This window comes from Salmo trutta, chromosome 27 (assembly GCF_901001165.1).
Source record: "Salmo trutta chromosome 27, fSalTru1.1, whole genome shotgun sequence".
Classification (NCBI taxonomy): Eukaryota; Metazoa; Chordata; class Actinopteri; order Salmoniformes; family Salmonidae; genus Salmo; species Salmo trutta.
This window is the reverse complement of record NC_042983.1, coordinates 7,381,809-7,402,467: the sequence shown is the minus strand read 5'-3', so window position 1 is coordinate 7,402,467 and position 20,659 is coordinate 7,381,809. Positions and strand designations below refer to the sequence as shown.

The following is a 20,659-nucleotide window of genomic DNA, read 5'->3' as shown; positions in this document are numbered from 1 at the left end:
GAGGGAAAAAAAACTATTTACTCAATTTTAAAATATGGCTGTAACCTAACAAAATGTGGAAAAAGTCAAGGGGACTGAATAATTTCCGAAGGCACTGTACCCTGGTTTCTGGTGGGCATCTCTCTTTTTCTAGGTGAAGGTGACGGTTTTTTAAGTATCGTGATATTCCCTTCTATTGAGTGGTTTCTCTTTCCTTTCAGACAGAGGATACTGTCCTTTGCAGGTGCATCCGAGCAGAGAAGCGGAAAAGCAAATTCCTTGTAAATGCAACCATGCCTGTGTTTTTCTCCTATAACAATATAAGTAGACTTTGGAGTTACTGGAGAGTGGCCAGGGTCTCATCTCTCTACCCTCTCCCTGGATGTAGTGTTTACCCTATCTTTATTGATCTATCTCAGAGTATTGCTTTTGAAGTTCAAAAAGCAAAGACAATGCAACAGGCCAATGTGTTTCTGATCTCCAGCTGAAGGCTGCAGCAGCTGGCCTTGTACCGTGCAGAAACAAAAACACCAAGGAACAAGGAACACTGAAATGGAAAACACCATAGAGACACGTGCATCAAATAGGATTTGAGTTGACACGTTCCTCATACCAAAAGTGGATTTGAAATCAGAGCAGAGCGTTTATGGCATGATTTCCGATGGACTGTTCAAAATGACAACGTCAGCGATTTGACAGGTGGGCAATATATTCTCTTTGCTAAAGGAACAGGGCTGGTACAGTACAGACAGGGATGCCTGTGTTACTGCGTAGGTACACAGTCTGATTGGCCCAGATGGGAGGGACTGGGCTACACCTCGGCGTCCAACGCATCCATTCCTATACTCACATCACCTTGATAGGCGATGGATCGGCCTGCGAAATTGGCCCCTAATTGGTTTCCAATAATTTTCCCTTAGCAACTGTTCCCCTGTGTTCGTAGGCGACCTGAGGCCCTTTAAGCCAGTCATCAGATGTAAATATTTGATGTGTCCCAGGCCGGTGTGTGGCGATTGGGTGTCTGGTAACCCAAATGAGGTTCCTGTCTTATGCTGAGCGATAGATGTTTGCCATGTTATCTCACATCCAGGATGGACACTTACATTATCAGCATGGCCGCTGTCCACGGGTCGGTTGCAGCAGGCCAAAGGAGTTTATTTACAGGTCACACACTGGATCCACTCACCTGTAACGAGCGGCAGTGGTCAATACTTCGGGTAACAAGAGGTAATGACGCAGTAACATTAACACAGACCCCCAAACATGAATCGCATCATCAGAACTAAAATGGACAGGCCAAGATAGGATAATATTATTAAGGTATGATGTGAAGTAATAATGTACAAAAGATGAAAAGATGATCAAATCTACAAACTAAAGACAATATCTAAACATAACAGGCTGGTTCCCAGAGCCAGATTAAGCCTAGTCCTGGACTAAATGGCACAAATACATTTTGCAGGTCAGGACTAGGATTTTAAGATGGTTTTCGTATGAGAACCATCTAATCTTCTAGTCTTCTGATCCCTCCTGTCTCAGCCTCCAGTATTTATGCTGCAGTAGTTTATGTGTCGGGGGGCTAGGGTCAGTCTGTTACATCTGGAGTATTCTCTTGTCTTATCCGGTGTCCTGTGTGAATGTAAATATGCTCTCTCTAATTCTCTCTTTCTTTCTTTCTTTCTTTCTCTCGGAGGACCTGAGCCCTAGGACTACCTGGCATGATGACTCCTTGCTGTCCCCAGTCCACCTGGCCATGCTGCTGCTCCAGTTTCAACTGTTCTGCCTGCGGCTACGGAACCCTGACCTGTTCACCGGACGTGCTTGTTGCACCCTCGACAATTACTATGATTATTATTATTTGACCATGCTGGTCATTTACGAACATTTTAACATCTTGACCATGTTCTGTTATAATATCCACCCGGCACAGCCAGAAGAGGACTGGCCACCCCTCATAGCCTGGTTCCTCTCTAGGTTTCTTCCTAGGTTTTTGGCCTTTCTCAGGAGTTTTTCCTAGGGAGTTTTTCCCAGCCACCGTGCTTCTTTCACATGCATTGCTTGCTGTTTGGGGTTTTAGGCTGGGTTTCTGTACAGCACTTTGAGATTTCAGCTGATGTACGAAGGGCTATATAAATAAATTTGATTTGATTTGATTTTGATTTAATCAGCTTGAAGCGCTAAAGCGTAATTAAAGGTTAAAAGGAAAACAGACAAGAGTTTATTTCCATTTTGCAACTACTAGCCTACTGACTCAACATCAATTTGGCAATGCACTATGACATGATGTCAGTAAGAGAGATGTGGTTAGGTAGTAGGCCTAATCACACATGAAGAGTTTATTTCAAAAATGCTCTAGCCACACATTTTTTTCACCAGGAATGATTGCTTATGGGTACCTTCATGTGTGTGTGTAAAATATTACTGTTCTCAGATTTGGATTTTTTTTGCAAAATGCTATACATTCATTGATTAGCTGGAATGGAATGTTCGTCTCCTGTATGTTTGACTGTGATATGTGGTTATCTCACCTAGCTTTCTTAAGATTAATGCATTTAAGTTGCTCTGGACAAGAGCGTCTGCTAAATGACTAAAATATCAAATGTACATGTTTTACAGATCTCATCTTAATGTATTGAATTTTTATTTTTATTTCATCTTTATTTAACCAGGTAGGCTAGTTGAGAACAAGTTCTCATTTGCAACTGCGACCTGGCCAAGATAAAGCATAGCAATTTGACACATACAACACAGAGTTACACATGGAATAAACAAAACATACAGTCAATAATACAGTAGAACAAAAGAAAACAAAAAGTCTATATACAGTGAGTGCAAATGAGGTAAGTTAAGGCAATAAATAGGCCATGGTGGCGAAGTAATTACAATATAGCAATTAAACACTGGAATGGTAGATGTGCCGAAGATGAATGTGCAAGTAAAAATACTGGGGTGCAAAGGAGCAAGATAAATAAATACAGTATGGGGATGAGGCAGGTAGATGGGCTGTTTACAGATGGGCTATGTACAGGTGCAGTGATCTGTGAGCTGCTCTGACAGCTATGCTTAAAGCTAGTGAGGGAGATAAGTGTTTCCAGCTTCAGTGATTTTTGCAGTTCATTCCAGTCATTGGCAGCAGAGAACAGGAAGGAAAGACGACCAAAGGAGGAATTGGCTTTGGGGTAACCAGTGAGATATACCTGCTGGAGCTCGTGCTACGAGTGGGTGCTGCTATGGTGACCAGTGAGCTGAGATAAGGTGGGGCTTTACCTAGCAGAGACTTGTAGATAATCTGTAGCCAGTGGGTTTCTGTCACGGGTGTCGTAGGGTAGAGACCAAGACGCAGCGGGAAAATATATACTCATCTTCTTTTTATTAGGTGAAGAAGGAAAACACATAACACGTATACAAAACAAAATTAACTTAACAGTCTTATCAGGCAAACAGCTAAACAAGAACAATCTCCCACAAAATCCCATGAAAAACAAACTCCTAATTATAGGACCCTCAATCAGAGGCAAAAATAACCAGCTGCCTCCAATTGAAGGTCCAACCCCAATAAACTAAACAAAGAACTACAAAAGACTAAATAGAACAATGACTAACAAACCCCGGACTAATAAATCAAATACCCCTCTACCTAAACACATACACAAAACACACCCTGAACCACATAAAACACACCCTGAACCACATAAAACAAACACCCCCTGCCACGTCCTGACCAATATACAATAACCCCTATACTGGTCAGGACGTGACAGTTTGGCAACGAGTATGAAGCGAAGCAAGTGATAACTTTGGAACAAATACAAATAGGTCATTGAACAACCTCATGCCATGATTAGATAATGAAAAAGCACAGCAATCTCTTTCATAATCTCTTTCACCAATTTTTCTGAAAATAGATATATAGCATTTTGGAATAAAACTCTTCTCTCACCCACCACAACACTGTGCTCCACATTGGGCCGGTGTTCCATTACTGCTGACTAATTTGTGTGTGTGTGCGTGTGTGTGTGTGTGTCAGCAGCAGAGAGCAGTTTCTCAGGTTATCTGGGACAGAGGAACCAGGGAAATCTGCGCCAGTTTAACATGATCCCTGAAACATAACCTGCTACTACAGTGCTGAGTGTTATACAGCTAGTAGCTAAATCACCCACTGCGAATATTCACCCCTCACCTCTCCACTGTCATAGGCCATGTGTGGTGTGGCTGAGCTGGGTACGTGTTCCACATCAGTGGTGGATGTGTTACCTTTTTTCCCTAAAAACCTGTGGTAATCGGTCCTATCCAACTTCATACCACAGCATGTAGACCAAACGGGAGGTATTTACATAGTCAAGTGCACATACTGTATACAGTCCTAATTGCAGTTTTTCAGATGAATGACAACTTCAGTCCCAATTGCATTACATTAAAGCCGCAATCCGCAGTTGAAACAATAACAACGCGCCTCCCCGTCCCTGTTTCAGTAAAAAGTGATGGGGCTTGAGAAATGTAACCACTCTCAAATTCGTAGACATAGCATGTTTTGAGGCTATATAGTGTTTGTTTACAAACATTGGAGTAAAAAACAAACATATTTTGGGTTCTGATGGGGTGCGACAGTTGAACTAAGCTCATGAGGCATTTATAATTTATATTCTTCAAGAATCAAGGGGTACATATCATGAATTTAGAAGTTCAAAAATGTATGTAGCAAATGCTGATTTGTCTCTTTAATGACTCCTTTTTAGCATGCAAAGTCATTGCAGTAAATTATACTAGAAAATGTGCTGCGCCACAAAACACCTTTTAGTGAAACAGAAGAGTGGAGGAGCATGTCATTTAACGTATCTGCTTACCTTACCAAGTATGAAGCCAGTTTTGGTTGATAAGAGTAGCTGGTAGAGTGTTAATGGCCGACCGTTTGAGGATATTACCACCATGTCTTCCTTCTCTTCATTTCCTCCTACAAAAACATTTCACACTACACTCACATTATCATCTGAACTAACACCTAATGAGGATGTACTGCAGGGGAATAACAGTGAATGATACAATCTCGTTGGACATTCAAAGCAAAAATAAGTCACACCACATGCTCCTTTCATCATTGTATTTATTGCTGAAGGCTTTTATGATGAAGACGATAGCATCTGTACACTATCATATAAACACAGTGGCCATCTTAACTGAGGCCTGAGAGGGATGACCTGCAACACCTCATTCTCATTGGCCAGCCTAATAAAGGGGAGGAGCACCACAGAATAGACACACAGCACCGGAGTAGGAGGAAGTTACCCCTGGTCAGGTGTATGATTTCCCCTTAATGTTAAAGTTAGAATTTGAGGTGCGTAAGCTGATCCCAGATCTGTGCTTAAGGAAAACAGCTGTCCAGAGCCACAGTACCCCCGAGAGCTCTGAGAACAAGAGCAATAAAAACACAATAACACAATACAAAAAAACACTACAATTAAAAACATGAATCTTTATTGTACAGTCTACTATTTACCAAGTATTTTCTTAGAAGTGTCATAGTAAAATGTTCATTACATAATAGTTACCTTATCATTAATAATTAGTTTTTGGGGGATTCATTAAATCCAGCACCGTTAAAGTAAGTGCCAGAAAATGCCCACTGTCAACACATAATTTATATGTAAATACCAGGCAAATACCAGCTGAAAGGGGATGTTACTGGCTGTAACCATCATTACTGTATTAGTGGGGACACTTGGTATTGAAAAAAAAATGCACGCCAAACAGGCTTTTACACAGCTTGACATTCTGACTGACATTCAACCGTATTGGAAAGCAGGCGGGACATGGGTGAGAAGTTCACATAACTAAGTCTTTTGAGGCTGTTGGAGGCCTGATACCCTGGGTTACACAGTATGAGCTAGGAAGGTGCAAGGCTAAGACAAACTGCATACAGCAGCAATATACAGTACTTTAGCTTCTCGAATTCCCACCCCATATAGGTACCGGTCTGTGGGGGTTATGATGATGATGATGAAAAGGCTGTTGCCAGCTGATTGCACTAGAGATGAGATCCGCCAATAGGATCGCAGTGTGGATGCCCTGTATGTATGCATTTGAGGTCCATGAGGCAGGTAGTGAGGGTCAGAGTTACCCTCTACAGGTGATACAGCACTGTTTCTGGATGGACCTGAGGGAACATCGGCCCAGCAGCTTCAGCTTGTCACAGAACCGAGACGACATGCTGTTCTTCCTACACAGCGGACCTACACAATCACAACGCAGGAGAGGAGAGGACAGACCACTGGCTTAGTTCAACCGCAATGTACTGTACGTCGATCAACAGCATACATCTCAAACAAATATAGCATCAGTATGAACTATTTCTTTATCTTATGGTGAAATATCCTTGCTAAATAGCCAACAGGGAGGGATGGGCGTTTGTCTTACCGGTGTTAGTCTGACACTCCTGCATGTGGCATTTCCTGAGTGTGTCAGGCCTGCTGCTCTGCTCACACAGACTGTTCTCCACAGAGTCGGAGTCCTCAACAACACACCGCACCACACGATGCTGCAACCCCTCGCCACAACTCACAGAGCACTGACACATGCACAGAAGACAACAGACGTTACTAACACACACAGACACAAATCGCACCATGCAATACACACTCTGAACATGCGACAGTCACAACGTTTGCACATACCGTAGGTAAATCAATATGCTGCAAGTCATGAACTGTAAGTAAATATGTTCCCTGGAACCTTTACCTCCTCCCAGTCCTGTGGGTCCCAGTAGCTGCAGGGCTGCAGGTTGCAGGTCTCTGTGTCGTTTGGCCTCTGGGTGTCGCTACAGCGCTGCGGCTCAGGGCAGTATACCAGCCGCTCCCTCAATCCACCACTACAGCTACGAGAACACTGGCGATGAAAAGAGTGCATATTTACAATCATATTCAAACTCAATTAATCGTATTAATACTAGAAAATAGCATATGGACCAAAGCCAGTCAGCATGTGTCAATATATGTGTGTCTGCGCATGTGTGTGTATATGTACCTGTCCCCAGGGGGAGGTTCTCCAGGGCTGGCAGGGTTGGGGACGACAGGACAGGGTGCTGGGCGGCCTGGAGGACAGGGCTTGGCAGTGGAACGGTCTCAGTGGACGTCCCTTCTGCTCGTCCACACACTGCACCTCACGCTGCCTCCTCCCCACCACCTCACACCCTTTCGGACACTACAGAGAGAGAGGGAGAGAGAGAAAGAGAGGGAGAGAGGGAGAGGGAGAGAGACAGTCAGTATAATACCTCCTGTCCTTCTTATTATGCGATTTGTAGGCTTTTATTTTAGAGCGGTCCTCGACTCGGCATGTAAAGGACATTGCATTTCATATGGCCATGCAATAATGTCACTAATACACTTGTTTCTGCTTTAGCTGACGTGTTGCTGTCTTGCGTAGTTTAACAAGGCAAGTTGTAGAAACTGGTAGAAAAGTAGCATAAACTTGCAGTTGCTAGAGCATGGTGCTTGCAAGACCAGGATTGTGGGTAAAACTCCCCGGGACCAGCCATATGTAAAATGTACGCACACATGACTAAGTCGCTTTGGATAAAAGCGTCTGCTAAACGGCATATATTATTATATTAGCTATAGAAAGCAGAGACAGTCAGGTACAGTGTATCCAGGCTACTGACCTTGCTCCAGTTGCCACTCAGCCAGGTGGCACAGGGGCGCAGGTGGCAGGTGCGAGCTGGTTCTGGTCTCTTCAGGTTGGCACAGTCCGATTCCTGCTGGGAGCTACACAGCACTGGCCTCCACACTGCCCCCAGGCCACACGACGTTGAGCACTGGCCCGGACAACAGGTGAGAAGAGAGAGAGGAAGACGGAAAGTATGTAGTACAGTGTAGAAATGTTTCTGCCGTGTGATTGTTCACTATGAGGGTGTTGACTGTTACATCAGTGATTCTAATAGCCAAAATGCATTGTATGATTATAGCAGGAATGGGCAACTGGCGGTCCACCCCACCATCGAAGGCCCTCGGATCAATTCCAACTCCCCCAAAAATAAATCAATAATACAAATGAAACAAATGTAGGAACTCAGTCAGTGTCTCAACTTACTGTTGTGAGTTAGAATAGTAGAATACGTAAGGTGCAATTTAGAAACGTGTCAGCAGTTTTTTTCTCTTGTTATTGCCAGTCACTGACAGTCAGTCAATTAGCCCATGTCAGCTAACATTTTTTAGATTGCTAAGTTAGTTTAGCGGCCAGGTATCTAAACTTGTTATCATGGTCGAATTACTGGCTGGGGGGCCCGCATTCATTTTATTAGCTAGTTTCACTCAGATATCATATTTAAAATGGCAACCTATAGGAAAATGTGTAGAATTGCATGAAATTTGTTATACAATTGCAAAATCTTCTTTTCACCCCATGTAAAAATGTGTAGAATTGCAGCAAACTTTCTTTAAAACTGCAAACATTTTCTCTACAGCCCATGGCAAAATGTGTAGATTTGCACGAAATTAACTATGGTATGGACGTGGGTACGCAGATCCACCAGCAACTGCGGCCCCTCATGATGAGTTCAGATTTTTTTGTGACCCCCATCCCTATAAAAGTTGCCCAACCCTGGGCTATAGGGTCATCAACAAGCTCATAAACACAGAGGGTTCTTTTCTCCTGTACTCACCTCGCTCCAATTACCCGCCAACCAGAACACCTCCATGTTGATTGGCTCTTGGGCGTTCAGGTAGCCATAATCACTGGCGAAGGTCACTACGGGACTTCCTGGTCTCTGCTCCTGACCTTTGCCCTTGGAATGAGGGGAGGGGCCTTTAGAACGCGAGGCAGGCCTTTTAGAATGTGGGCCTGGCTTTTTAGAACGGGGAACAGCGCTGCCACTCTTGGGGGTCTCAATGGGCTTCTTCCGTTTAATGATCCTCACAGTGGGGCTGGGGGCCTCTGGGGTTGGGCTGCTGAAGTACGGGGCATCGCTAGTGTGGAAAATGCCTTCTGTAATGGGATACAGTCCTTGTGTAGTGTGGTAAGGGGCTATAAGTGTACTCCTCATCCCCGCTGTGTGTGCCCGGGGTATAGGGGTGGTGTGGGGCACCCTGGTTGTCCGTTTGGTGAAAGGGTTGATAGAAGGGGTGGTGTAGTGGCTGGCGTTCATAGCCCAGTGTGCACTTGTGTGTGGTGTGTGTGGTGTGGACGTAGGGTGTAACCTGGCGGTGGTCACGGTGGACGGTGATTGGATGGGGGTCCTGCGAGAGGATTCCGTGGTAAAAATGTCCAGATCTGTAAGCCCCTCCTCCTCTGTAGTCCCATCCTCCACTACATAGTCATACCCCGGGGTGTACATAACCCCCAAATCTGGAAACACAAAATCAGCTGCACTCCCCTCCTCCTTTTCCTCATCCTCCTCTTCTTTCTCTCTCATGTCCCTCTCCCCGTTCTCCGTTTCAGTAGTACTGGTCGTAAGAAACGCCCCGTCCTTGTCCTCCACACGCCCATTCTTCACCACATGGTCATCGACGTCAATGATATCAGTGGCTGTGGAGGACCGTTGGAGGGGCTTGGTGGTAGAGGTGGTGATGGGGGTTGCAGTTCTCTCAGTCACTGTAACAGTGCTGGTTCCGGGTGTAGTGGTGGTGCTGGTGCTTTTGGGGCCCCAGGTGTGCGTAACTGGCTGCCTGGTTGGGGGTCTCTTGGGCAGGTAGACACGCCGGTATTTAGGGGGTGGTCCCGGGCGCCGTCGGAGGCCTGCGCTTGGGCAGCTCTGCAGGGCACACAGCGACTTGGAGCGAGGCATGGTTTTGATGTCACACTTTTTGGGGGGTGCGGTCAGGCAGGTGACGGTCCGGGTGCGCACACTACCACCACATGTAACTGGGCACTGAGAGAGAGAGATTAAATAGGTTAAAAACAGAGCAAGGAGAGAGAGAGAGAGATTAAATATGTTATTAACAGAACAAGGAGAGAGAGAGAGAGATTAAATAGGTTATTAACAGAACAAGGAGATAGATGAAATAGGTTATTAACAGAACAAGGAGAGAGAGAGAGAGAGATTAAATAGGTTATTAACAGAACAAGGAGATAGATGAAATAGGTTATTAACAGAACAAGGAGAGAGAGAGATGAAATAGGTTATTAACAGAACAAGGAGAGAGAGAGATGAAATAGGTTATTAACAGAGAAGGAGAGAGAGATGAAATAGGTTATTAACAGAACAAGGAGAGAGAGAGATGAAATAGGTTATTAACAGAGAAGGAGAGAGAGATGAAATAGGTTATTAACAGAACAAGGAGAGAGAGAGATGAAATAGGTTATTAACAGAACAAGGAGAGAGAGAGATTAAATAGGTTATTAACAGAACAAGGAGATAGATGAAATAGGTTATTAACAGAACAAGGAGAGAGAGAGAGAGATTAAATAGGTTATTAACAGAACAAGGAGATAGATGAAATAGGTTATTAACAGAACAAGGAGAGAGAGAGAGATGAAATAGGTTATTAACAGAACAAGGAGAGAGAGAGAGATGAAATAGGTTATTAACAGAGAAGGAGAGAGAGATGAAATAGGTTATTAACAGAACAAGGAGAGAGAGAGATGAAATAGGTTATTAACAGAACAAGGAGAGAGAGAGATGAAATAGGTTATTAACAGAACAAGGAGAGAGAGAGAGATTAAATAGGTTATTAACAGAACAAGGAGAGAGAGAGAGATTAAATAGGTTATTAACAGAACAAGGAGAGAGAGAGAGATTAAATAGGTTATTAACAGAACAAGGAGAGAGAGAGAGATTAAATAGGTTATTAACAGAACAAGGAGAGAGAGAGAGATGAAATAGGTTATTAACAGAACAAGGAGAGAGAGAGAGATTAAATAGGTTATTAACAGAACAAGGAGAGAGAGAGAGTGTGGCAGAGAATGGGAGAGAAATGAGAAGAAGAGAATAGTACCATGCTCCAGTTGCCCGCGGCCCAGTCGGGTCCACAGAGCAGGTCTCTGTTGCAGGGAACCACAGGTTTGGGTTTGAGCAGCTGTTTACAGTCCCCAGGGTGGAGCACCCTCTCCTCCCCGGCCACCGTGCGCACACACAGCACTGTGCGCTTCCTCACCCCTCCCGAACCACAGGTGGCAGAGCACAGCTGCCAGCCCCCCACCCACCACCTACACAGGGGGAGAGGAGAGAGAGTGTGAGATAAGGGCCCTGAACAAATTTGTGTTGGTCTGATTTGCTTCTGAAATGAATAGGGGTCAAAAAACAACAGGGCCAACAGTCATAACAGACACTAATAACACCTGTTGAGTTACTGCGCTTTTAAACCGTATTTATTTGAGATCAGCATTAATATTGCAGATAGATTGTGGGTTCCATCAATTTAATTGTTTGCATAATTTCTAATCACATTTATTTAAATGTTTTATTTATACTCCCCTCCAACCCTACCATCCCTACCCTGATTGGAGTAAACTAATGGACAACAATACTTCTACTGCTACTTACAGCTATTTTTGCTCACATCTACGGTAGTTAATGTAGTTAAATAATTATACATATATTCCTAATTTCTACAAGTGCTGGATTTTCACCCACAGCGGCCAATCCACCATTCATTCTGATCTTAACTCCAACCCTCCCGATGTTCACAGATTCACCCATCTTTTCCAGTATAATGTCATTTTGCTATTTCCATTTGCAATACAGCCCTCCATTTCACTATGATGTCTTATGAGGGTCCTGAACCTCCCTATTTGTAGCATTTCTACTAATATTGCTCTATAAATAAATACTTTACCCAAGAGTATAATAATATTTCACATTGACGGATCGTGGTTTTTCAGATCCCGTAACAATACAGTTTGCTGGTCCATCTGAACCCTGATATTATGACATAACAACCATGCCTGGAAACTAACTATGCACAAGGCTGACTGTTCAATGCCCCATATATTGAACATTATTTTTGTAGCAAGTATTTTATGTAATAGCGTAAATTAAAACAAATGGAATTATGTGTCAATTGTTGTTTTATATGTCAGTTCATAGACCTGTTGCCAAGGTATAAGGACATCAAAGAACTGTTCCCAACTGACTTGAATTTTATACAGCATTGCTGTTAAACCTTTTGACTTTAAGTGATTTATACTAATCATTTTAAGCCATTTATGATTTTTAATGGGTGGCAGAGAGACTAATTATTTAATTCCTTCTTGAAGTAACGGTCTCTTCCAATTTTGTGGCAGAGCAGCTACCAATCAATCAAATGTATTTATAAAGCCCTTTTTTTTACATCAGCAGATGTCACAGTGCTTATACAGAAACTCAGCCTAAAACCCCAAAGAGCAAGCTATGCAGATGAGTTGATTATGATGTTGTATGGAGCATATACCTCCATACACTGTTGTTAGTTGCTTGTATGACATCATTTTACCGTCCTTGTTTAAAATGTCCTCCATAAATATTATACCCTTCTTGTAAATTTTTCCAATATATATATATATTTTTCCATATTATTTGCTGTAATACTTTTAAACATAGGATGGGCCTCTCTTAGTAGCTTGCTTGAAACCCAATTTGGATTTAGATACAATGGAGACTTTAAGAGAGAGGTTTAATGCCTTAATATTTAATAGTTTTAACTCTCCAAACCCTTATGTTCGTTACATAAATATGTTCGTTTAACTTTGTCTGATTCGCCATTCCAAAAAGAGTGAAATATTTTTTCCTCGCATGATTTGAAAAAAGATTCTTCTGGAGTTGGTAGAGGCATGAATAAATATATAAACTGTGATATCTCTAGAGAATGAATCAGGTTAATCTTCCTGGAAATGGATAGGTGTATCCCTCTCCACGGTTTCAGAATTCTATCTATTTTGCTAAGTTTGCTAGTTGCAAGATCGCTTAACTTTTCCTGGATATGTACACCAACTACATAGACTTTACTATCCACCCATTTCATCGGGAGACCACATGGCAGTTTAAATGTTTGTATCTTTTAAAGATCCAACCCGTAATATAGCACACTTATCATAGTTGGGTTTGAGTCCAGAGAAACTGGAGAAATTATCCAGGTCCTCAATGAGGCCCTTCAAGATTGAAGACTGAGGACTCAAGAGAATCACTTGAATCATCGGCATACATTGATACTTTTGTCTCTAATCCATACATTTGTTGCCCCTTAATGTTATCATTCGATTTTTAAAGCTAACAGTTCATAATAAATAGGTATGGTGACAGAGGGCAACCTTGTTTTACGCCTCTTGACAATTCAAAGTTCTCAGAGAAGTAACCATTATTTATTATTTTACATAAAGGATTGTTGTACATTACTTTTACCCATGAGAGATTATCCATAGTTATTAACAATGTAACTGAGTTACAGTGTTAATAACATAATACTATAGTAGAAATAAGACAGGTGTTATAGAGTATTCGTCATAGTAATCGGGAAACTAAGGAACCTGGTGGGGCAGTCCATGTTCTTGCACTTGCGGTGTCGGTCCTCCGGGCGGCTCTCTGGGTCACAAAGAGCCTCATCGACCACGCCCACCTCCAACTCAAAACACCTGACAGGCTGCTGCTGCTCACCTGGACGTCACAGAACACAGGCAGGGAAAGGTTTCGGTAGATGCTAAGTGGGATCCTTGGGATGACCCTACCTTAAACCCTAACCTTGACCTTAACCCTACCTAACCCTAACCTTAACCTGTTAAATGTAAACTTCAATGTGGTTGGTTCATCCGAAGCATCCCACTTAGCATATACCAAAAGGTTTCTGTCTGAATAAATCACACTGTATGCTCTTACACTCAATACTGCTCACCTGTCTGATTAGAATGTAATAAGTCCAGACCATCAGAATCCAAAATCCACAACTCTCAACACATGACAAGTTAACACAGGGACTACAAATAAAAAGCATATAATAAGTTGTTTAAAAGACAACCCCTCACCTAGCCCACAGGTGGTGCTGCAGTCTGTCCAGGCCCCATGCCTCCACCTGTACTCCGACTTGATGACCTCATTTCCTGTCTGGCGGTTCCTCTTGATGGTGTACTCATACTTTATACCTGGATTCTTTTCCTGGTACAGCAACTGGACAACAGGAAACACACACTAAACGGTTAGGCTGTGTGTATCATATCTGAATCCTGATCTAGCTGGTCAATATCTAGCTGGATTTCTTCATGTGTATGGTGTGATGTGTATGGTGTGTATACCTGGATCATGACTGGTTGTTTGGTGGGTCCAGGGGAGGTAAGGTTCTCCAGGTTCCCGCTGCGTTCGTAGTAGAAGGTGGTTCCACCTGCCTTGTACTCTCCATTCCATTGGATGATGTACTCGCCATTCAGGAAATACTCCTCTGACCCCTGACCCCGCAGAGCCAGAAAGTTCCCCGCCTCCTCCATTTCCTGGACCACAATGTCACGTGCCCCTTCTGGGATCACTCCCACGTCCACGTAGCCTGTGACAGGAGGAAGGAGAAGAAGGCGAATCAGCTGTGTTAGTGCTGGGCTGGAACAAAAGCCTGAAAACCCTGTGGGACCCTAAACCTACAATGGTATCAAAGCTAAAGAAATGAAATGCAAGCAGAGGCATGACAAAGACACTGTTAAACACAGAATGAATCATGGTTGCAGGTCGCAACGTGGGAGAGGCCAGAGCTTACAGAGAGGCCACCATGGCAGCCAGCTACATGGTTACACCAACATCCAGACTTCCAGACTCTCTGTGATCTTTAATAGAGGGTGGGAGAGTGGCGTGTGTGTGTGTGTGTGCCTTGGGTGGCGGGGTGGGTTAACCCTGTCTCTCGTCTGTAACAATGTGTGTGGGAGGGCACTGCTCTGGTAGGGTCTCTGGTTTTTAATAGTGTGTGGATGCGTGGGGGAGGTGTTGGTGTGTGTCTGTTTGTGAGGGTAAAGGAGGGGGGGGGGGGTAAGCATTACTTTGGATCTCAGCTCTGCCCTTTGAAGTTTCATACATCTGAGCCGGAGGGTGTCCGTAAAAGGGCACTGGAGACACACACACACAGACACACACACACACTGGATGTCTGGGAGGTAAGGTTGAGATCTGGGTCTGCATTCCAAACATAAAGCTCACTCCCTTCTCCCAGTCCTGGATGACTTGTCCTACCAGATATGAAGGGATCATGCGGCCAGCACTGGAATGGATCTACCTACTACCTGCAGTTTGAAAGCTTATTTCCTGCAATTCTACACTTTTTGCCATGGGGCAGAGAGAAAAATGTGCTGTTTTATAGCTCATCTAATGCTATTGTTCACATTTTGCCATGAGGCTGAGAGAACATTTTGCGGTTTTAAAGCTAATTTCATGCAATTATACACAATTCTATATGCTATCTGGGGGACCCACAACCCAAACCCCCCTCTCCCCCCCCCCCCCCAATAAAAACATTTTGGTTGGGGGCCCCGGGGCATCTGCCCTGGTTGCCCGTTCGGTAATCCAACCCTGTGCTCCGGAACTTCTTATACATCTGAAAGGATTGGTTAGGTAGTGGCTTTACCTTGCCCTCTGATTGGCGAGGTTGAATTGTGTGCCATACTGCTTATATCTGAAGACGTATGTCTGGTACTTTCAGGTGCACTATAACTGTCTGTGCGTCGGGTCTAAGGGGTCAATTGGGGACTGGGCCCTCCAAAGTGCTGAGTGGAGTTGTTGCCATATATTCAAGGCTTGATTGCAACATCTGAATATGATATGTGAGGATCAGCTGCTTGGAGATTTATTATAAATAAAAACTGTGACTTCAGGTGAAGGGGGCAGATCAGGAATCTTTGTTGGAATGTGGCCCTCCACAATCAACTAAAATAAATAGAGCAAATAATCAGGGAATGATTCTCTTCTGTCAAAGATGATAATAATTAATACTGACATTTGGTGGTGTGCAAACATATGATCATAATCCTTTTCAGTTATTTTATTCTATAATATACGATAGAATCAATGTTGATTTTATCTTGGGCAAACATTATCATCCTAATTTTCACTGTCACAAATCAGTTAATCTATTCATTTCATACCTGCTCCCAAAAAGCCTCTTAAATTTGCATCTTTATTTACAAATCAAAACAAATTGCATGGATGGACATTGACAGGAATAAAACCTAATATTGACGTGGTTGTACTGTCCTAATGCACACTCACATGGCAACTTTGATCCGCATAGATACTATAATCATCTACGCCACAGGGATTGGTGGAAGTAATTTTGGCAACAAAAAAAAAAATCCCGCATTCATGTAATGATGGCACTGAAGCGGACACATTGAGCGCACATTCGGCATGCCAAAGCTTGTTGTACTAATTACATACACCATCAACAAAGGTGATGGACACAATTTTGGATTTGAACTTTCCTGACCGGGACAGTCACTCAGTACCGGAATATAAAAGAAATTCAGAAACCCTGGACATGTGAGTAGATGTGAGTGGCTTTTGACAATTCAGTAAGTGAAAGTATGGGGTGCACGTCCAACTGACGTGAGATCGTGTGTGTGTGTGGTGTAACGTTACTCATTCAAATAACCCATGGAATGTCATAATAAAATGATAGGGATTATATTCATTCTAAGGATAATAGATTGAAGGTGGTATAAACTGCTGATCGCCTGATATGGGAGCAGAATGCTAGCTAGGTGGGTTTTGACATTTTGGTAGGGCCGTGCCAGCTCTAGCTAGGTGGCTGTCCGCTGGCTAGAAATGGTGTGTGTGGTACTGATTCAAAGAAACCCTCAGATTAAATCTCGGAATATAATTCATTATAGGGCTAATAGATTGAAATTGGTATCAATTGCGGATCTCCTCTCATGGGAGCAGGTAGCATTGTTAGTCTATGTTCGCTAGCTAGTTAGTGTCATACAGGTTGAAATGTATCACTTCAGAATAGAAGGATATGATACCAAGGTAAAAGGCAGTAAATGCTCCATTTACCTTGGTTTCACAGTAACTCTTGCAGTTACTGCTAATATGACCCTCATTTACTCCAAAACACAATACAATACAGGTGGGATACTAGTCCACATGATTAAGCATGTATTTTATGTAGCGAAAATGACAATAACTCATTTTTCAACCATATGAGCAGTTACTGCCTTTTTGCTTGGTAGGGCAGTATAGTAAGCTACAATAATGTCCTGCTCTGAAGAGAAAACCTATCCATCTATCTTTCTCTCTGGCTGTGAGGTCACGGAGGTCACTAGTGAGTCATTCTCTCAAAAATGCAGTTGTACCGGAGTCAGACAGTCAAATATGCCAAAGACAGCAAGACAAATAACTGTATACACACACCACACACACCACACACACACACACACACACACACACACACACACACACACACACACACACACACAGAGGGTAGTGGCCAAAAACAGCAGAATAAACAGCTGTATACTCCCATACAGAGCGCTGCCATGACAACCACATGGCAACAACACAATGACAATCCTGTAACCAGTGCTTGAAGACGTTGTGGGAGATGTTTTGGTGGTATGGGAGGAGAGATTTAGGAAGGAGATAGGAGACTCACCGAAGCCATCCCCCCCATCAAAGGTCATCTGGACAGTCTCACAGGAGGAACCATCGCCCAGACACACTCCACAACGATCCTCTACAGCGTTAGAGTCTATACCATAGTCACAGCCCACCTCCTACACACACAGGTCAAGAATTATGCACGCGTGTGCACACACACACACACACACACACACACACACACACACACACACACACACACACACACACACACACACACAGACACACAGACACACAGACACGGATAAGGTAAAGATTCAAAGTAATCAGATCAGGTACACATAGAGATACACAGACAGAAGGGGGAAAAAACGAACAGATTCCCTCTCAACTCCAACAGGCATAGACCCTATCTTAAATCTATCTCAGGCCCCATGCTCTCTCCTTGCAGAGACAGGACTTATGCTGCGGTCATAACATCTCGTAAACTGGTAAATATGAGCATTCGACTGGGAAAAAATCCCTCCAAATCGTAAATACTAGTGGAAAACTCATCTATCATCCCTGAGCGCCGCCATCTCCCACACGCTGACCTCTGACGTCACCTACTAAGGAAATGACCCCAGCAGTTAAATGCAACAACAAAACATTATTTATAACAAGCATACTATTAATATGGTTTTAAACACTATAATTTGTTTACAAGCACGATAGCTGTACTTTTAGTTTATGGCTGAAGCGGCTTGTTTGCCATTAGCCAATAGGCCTTTCTCAACGAGTTCAAAGGACGTGAATGCATCCAACTTGTATTTTACAACTTCACAACTGGTAATTACCACATTCCCACATGGTTCTGAACGCAGCATAATACCTACTTTCTTCCACCCTCCCCCTTCCCTCCCCCTTCCCTCTCTCTTACCCAGCCACACTACCTTGCACACTCCGTTGACACAGAGGCTTCTGGAGTTGTTGTTCATGAAGCAGGGAGTTCCGTCTGTCACAGCATCCAGCATCTTCTCAGAGAAATGCTCATCCACAGGACGACAATGCAGCTCACACGGACTCGCTGGGCGAGGCACGGAAGAGATAAGAGATGGGGGGGAGGGTTGGATCAGTGGAAGTATTGAAAAGTTTAATTCCCTTTTGAGTTTTGGAATAGTATTGGAAACGCATGTATATGCTGCCCCCTGCTGCTAGATACATATAACCACAACTCTTGGAACGATGAGGCCTGTGTATATATATATATATATATGTGTCTCGGTGTGTTTACTGTGGTATGTGTGTGTGATGATTTTAGCTCTTACATAGGCTGGCCACAGGGACCCACTCGTAGAGTTCGTTCTGGTAGGGCACCGTGTCAAATTCACTACACAGCATTTCTCTGAAGGTGGGTTTGGCCTTTTGGCACGGTTTGGTGTTACAGATATGGTAACGCCTCCTCTCGCCTGTACAGTACTTCCCACCAAACTCTGGTCTGAGGGAAACAAAAGACCACACATTTGAATCAAATATGGAAAGAGGGGAGGTGGAAAAAGGAGAAGAGGGAAGAGGAGATGGAGGAGAGAATAAGCGAGGATAGGAAAGGAGAGACAGATGTGGGATCAGTTCTTACTTGGGGTGGTTACACTCCCTGTGAGCAGACTGCACCCCGGCCCCACAGGTCCTGGAACAGTGAGACCAGCTACTCCACTGTCCCCAGTTCCCATTCACTGTCTCCGGTAGCTTCCCTACGATAACACACTCCCCTGAGATACACCACTGACAGGGAGAACAAATACACACATAAGAGAGGACATTCTAAACACCATCGCAAACTTGCCAGTGAAACAGCACCCCACAACACACACACGTACAAACACATAGATACACACAGCCTCAACCTACCTTCTCAGGGCCACAGCGAGTACCATCTATGGGGGAGTCCAGTTTAGAACGACAGGACCCATTCACTGAACACCACAGGATCTGGCACACGTTCTAGAAGGAAGACAAACCTAGGTGAAATAAGTTCCCATCCAGACTAGGAACTGGTGGTGGTGTGTATGTGTGTGTGTGTAACTCACGTCGATTTCGTGGCAGTAGGTGGCATTGGGGCCGTACTGTAGTTGGCACTGGTGCTGTGTGGTGTAGCGGACCCCCAGTCGGGCCAGAGGGGTGGTCAGATCCTTCTTTGAGGGACGGTCGTCCAGACAGAAACCCCAACCACGACTAAGGAATCAGAGAGAATCACCTCATCCACGTTAGCATCAAACAACTACACAGAAGTGAGAGGGTGAGACAAAGAGAAGGAGAGAGACAGACAGACGGCAGACAGGGAGAGAGACAGACAGCAGACAGGGAGAGAGACAGACAGACGGCAGAGAGACAGACAGACGGCAGACAGGGAGAAAGACAGACAGACATGGAGAAAGACAGACAGGCGGCAGACAGGGAGAAAGACAGACAGACGGCAGACAGGGAGAAAGACAGACAGACGGCAGACAGGGAGAAAGACAGACAGACAGGGAGAGAGACAGACAGACGGCAGACAGGGAGAGAGACAGACAGACGGCAGACAGGGAGAGAGACAGACAGACGGCAGACAGGGAGAGAGACAGACAGACGGCAGACAGGGAGAGAGACAGACAGACGGCAGACAGGGAGAGAGACAGACAGGCGGCAGGCAGGGAGAGAGACAGACAGGCGGCAGGCAGGCAGGGAGAGAGACAGACAGGCGGCAGACAGGGAGAGAGACAGACAGGCGGCAGACAGGGAGAGAGACAGACAGGCGGCAGACAGGGAGAGAGACAGACAGGCGGCAGACAGGGAGAGAGACAGACAGACGGCAGACAGGGAGAGAGACAGACAGACAGACTGCAGACAGGGAGAGAGACAGACAGACGGCAGACAGGGAGAAAGACAGACAGACAGGGAGAAAGACAGACAGGCGGCAGACAGGGAGAAAGACAGACAGACGGCAGACAGGGAGAAAGACAGACAGACAGGGAGAGAGACAGACAGACGGCAGACAGGGAGAGAGACAGACAGACCGCAGACAGGGAGAGAGACAGACAGACGGCAGACAGGGAGAGAGACAGACAGACGGCAGACGGAGAGAGACAGACAGACGGCAGACAGGGAGAGAGACAGACAGACGGCAGACAGGGAGAGAGACAGACAGACGGCAGACAGGGAGAGAGACAGACAGACGGCAGACAGGGAGAGCGGCAGACA

At 44.4% G+C, this 20,659-nt stretch overlaps 1 protein-coding gene across 1 annotated transcript in view; it reads right to left on the bottom strand.

Annotated features, from left to right (window-relative positions):
* Nucleotides 1–5,063: 5,063 nt before the first annotated feature.
* The window catches only part of LOC115164225 (A disintegrin and metalloproteinase with thrombospondin motifs 12), a 44,122-nt gene continuing 28,526 nt past the window's right edge, over nt 5,064–20,659 (bottom strand). The window contains exons 10-25 of the mRNA XM_029716488.1: nt 19,510–19,654; nt 19,331–19,423; nt 19,059–19,204; nt 18,751–18,920; nt 18,376–18,509; nt 17,499–17,619; nt 14,167–14,411; nt 13,900–14,041; nt 13,408–13,534; nt 10,902–11,112; nt 8,630–9,835; nt 7,631–7,783; nt 6,997–7,173; nt 6,712–6,858; nt 6,391–6,541; nt 5,064–6,206 (exon numbers count right to left, since the gene is read on the bottom strand). Of these exons, the coding sequence (XP_029572348.1) occupies nt 6,091–6,206; nt 6,391–6,541; nt 6,712–6,858; nt 6,997–7,173; nt 7,631–7,783; nt 8,630–9,835; nt 10,902–11,112; nt 13,408–13,534; nt 13,900–14,041; nt 14,167–14,411; nt 17,499–17,619; nt 18,376–18,509; nt 18,751–18,920; nt 19,059–19,204; nt 19,331–19,423; nt 19,510–19,654 (3,484 nt within the window). The 3' untranslated portion in view covers nt 5,064–6,090. The remainder of the gene's footprint in view (nt 6,207–6,390; nt 6,542–6,711; nt 6,859–6,996; nt 7,174–7,630; nt 7,784–8,629; nt 9,836–10,901; nt 11,113–13,407; nt 13,535–13,899; nt 14,042–14,166; nt 14,412–17,498; nt 17,620–18,375; nt 18,510–18,750; nt 18,921–19,058; nt 19,205–19,330; nt 19,424–19,509; nt 19,655–20,659) is intronic.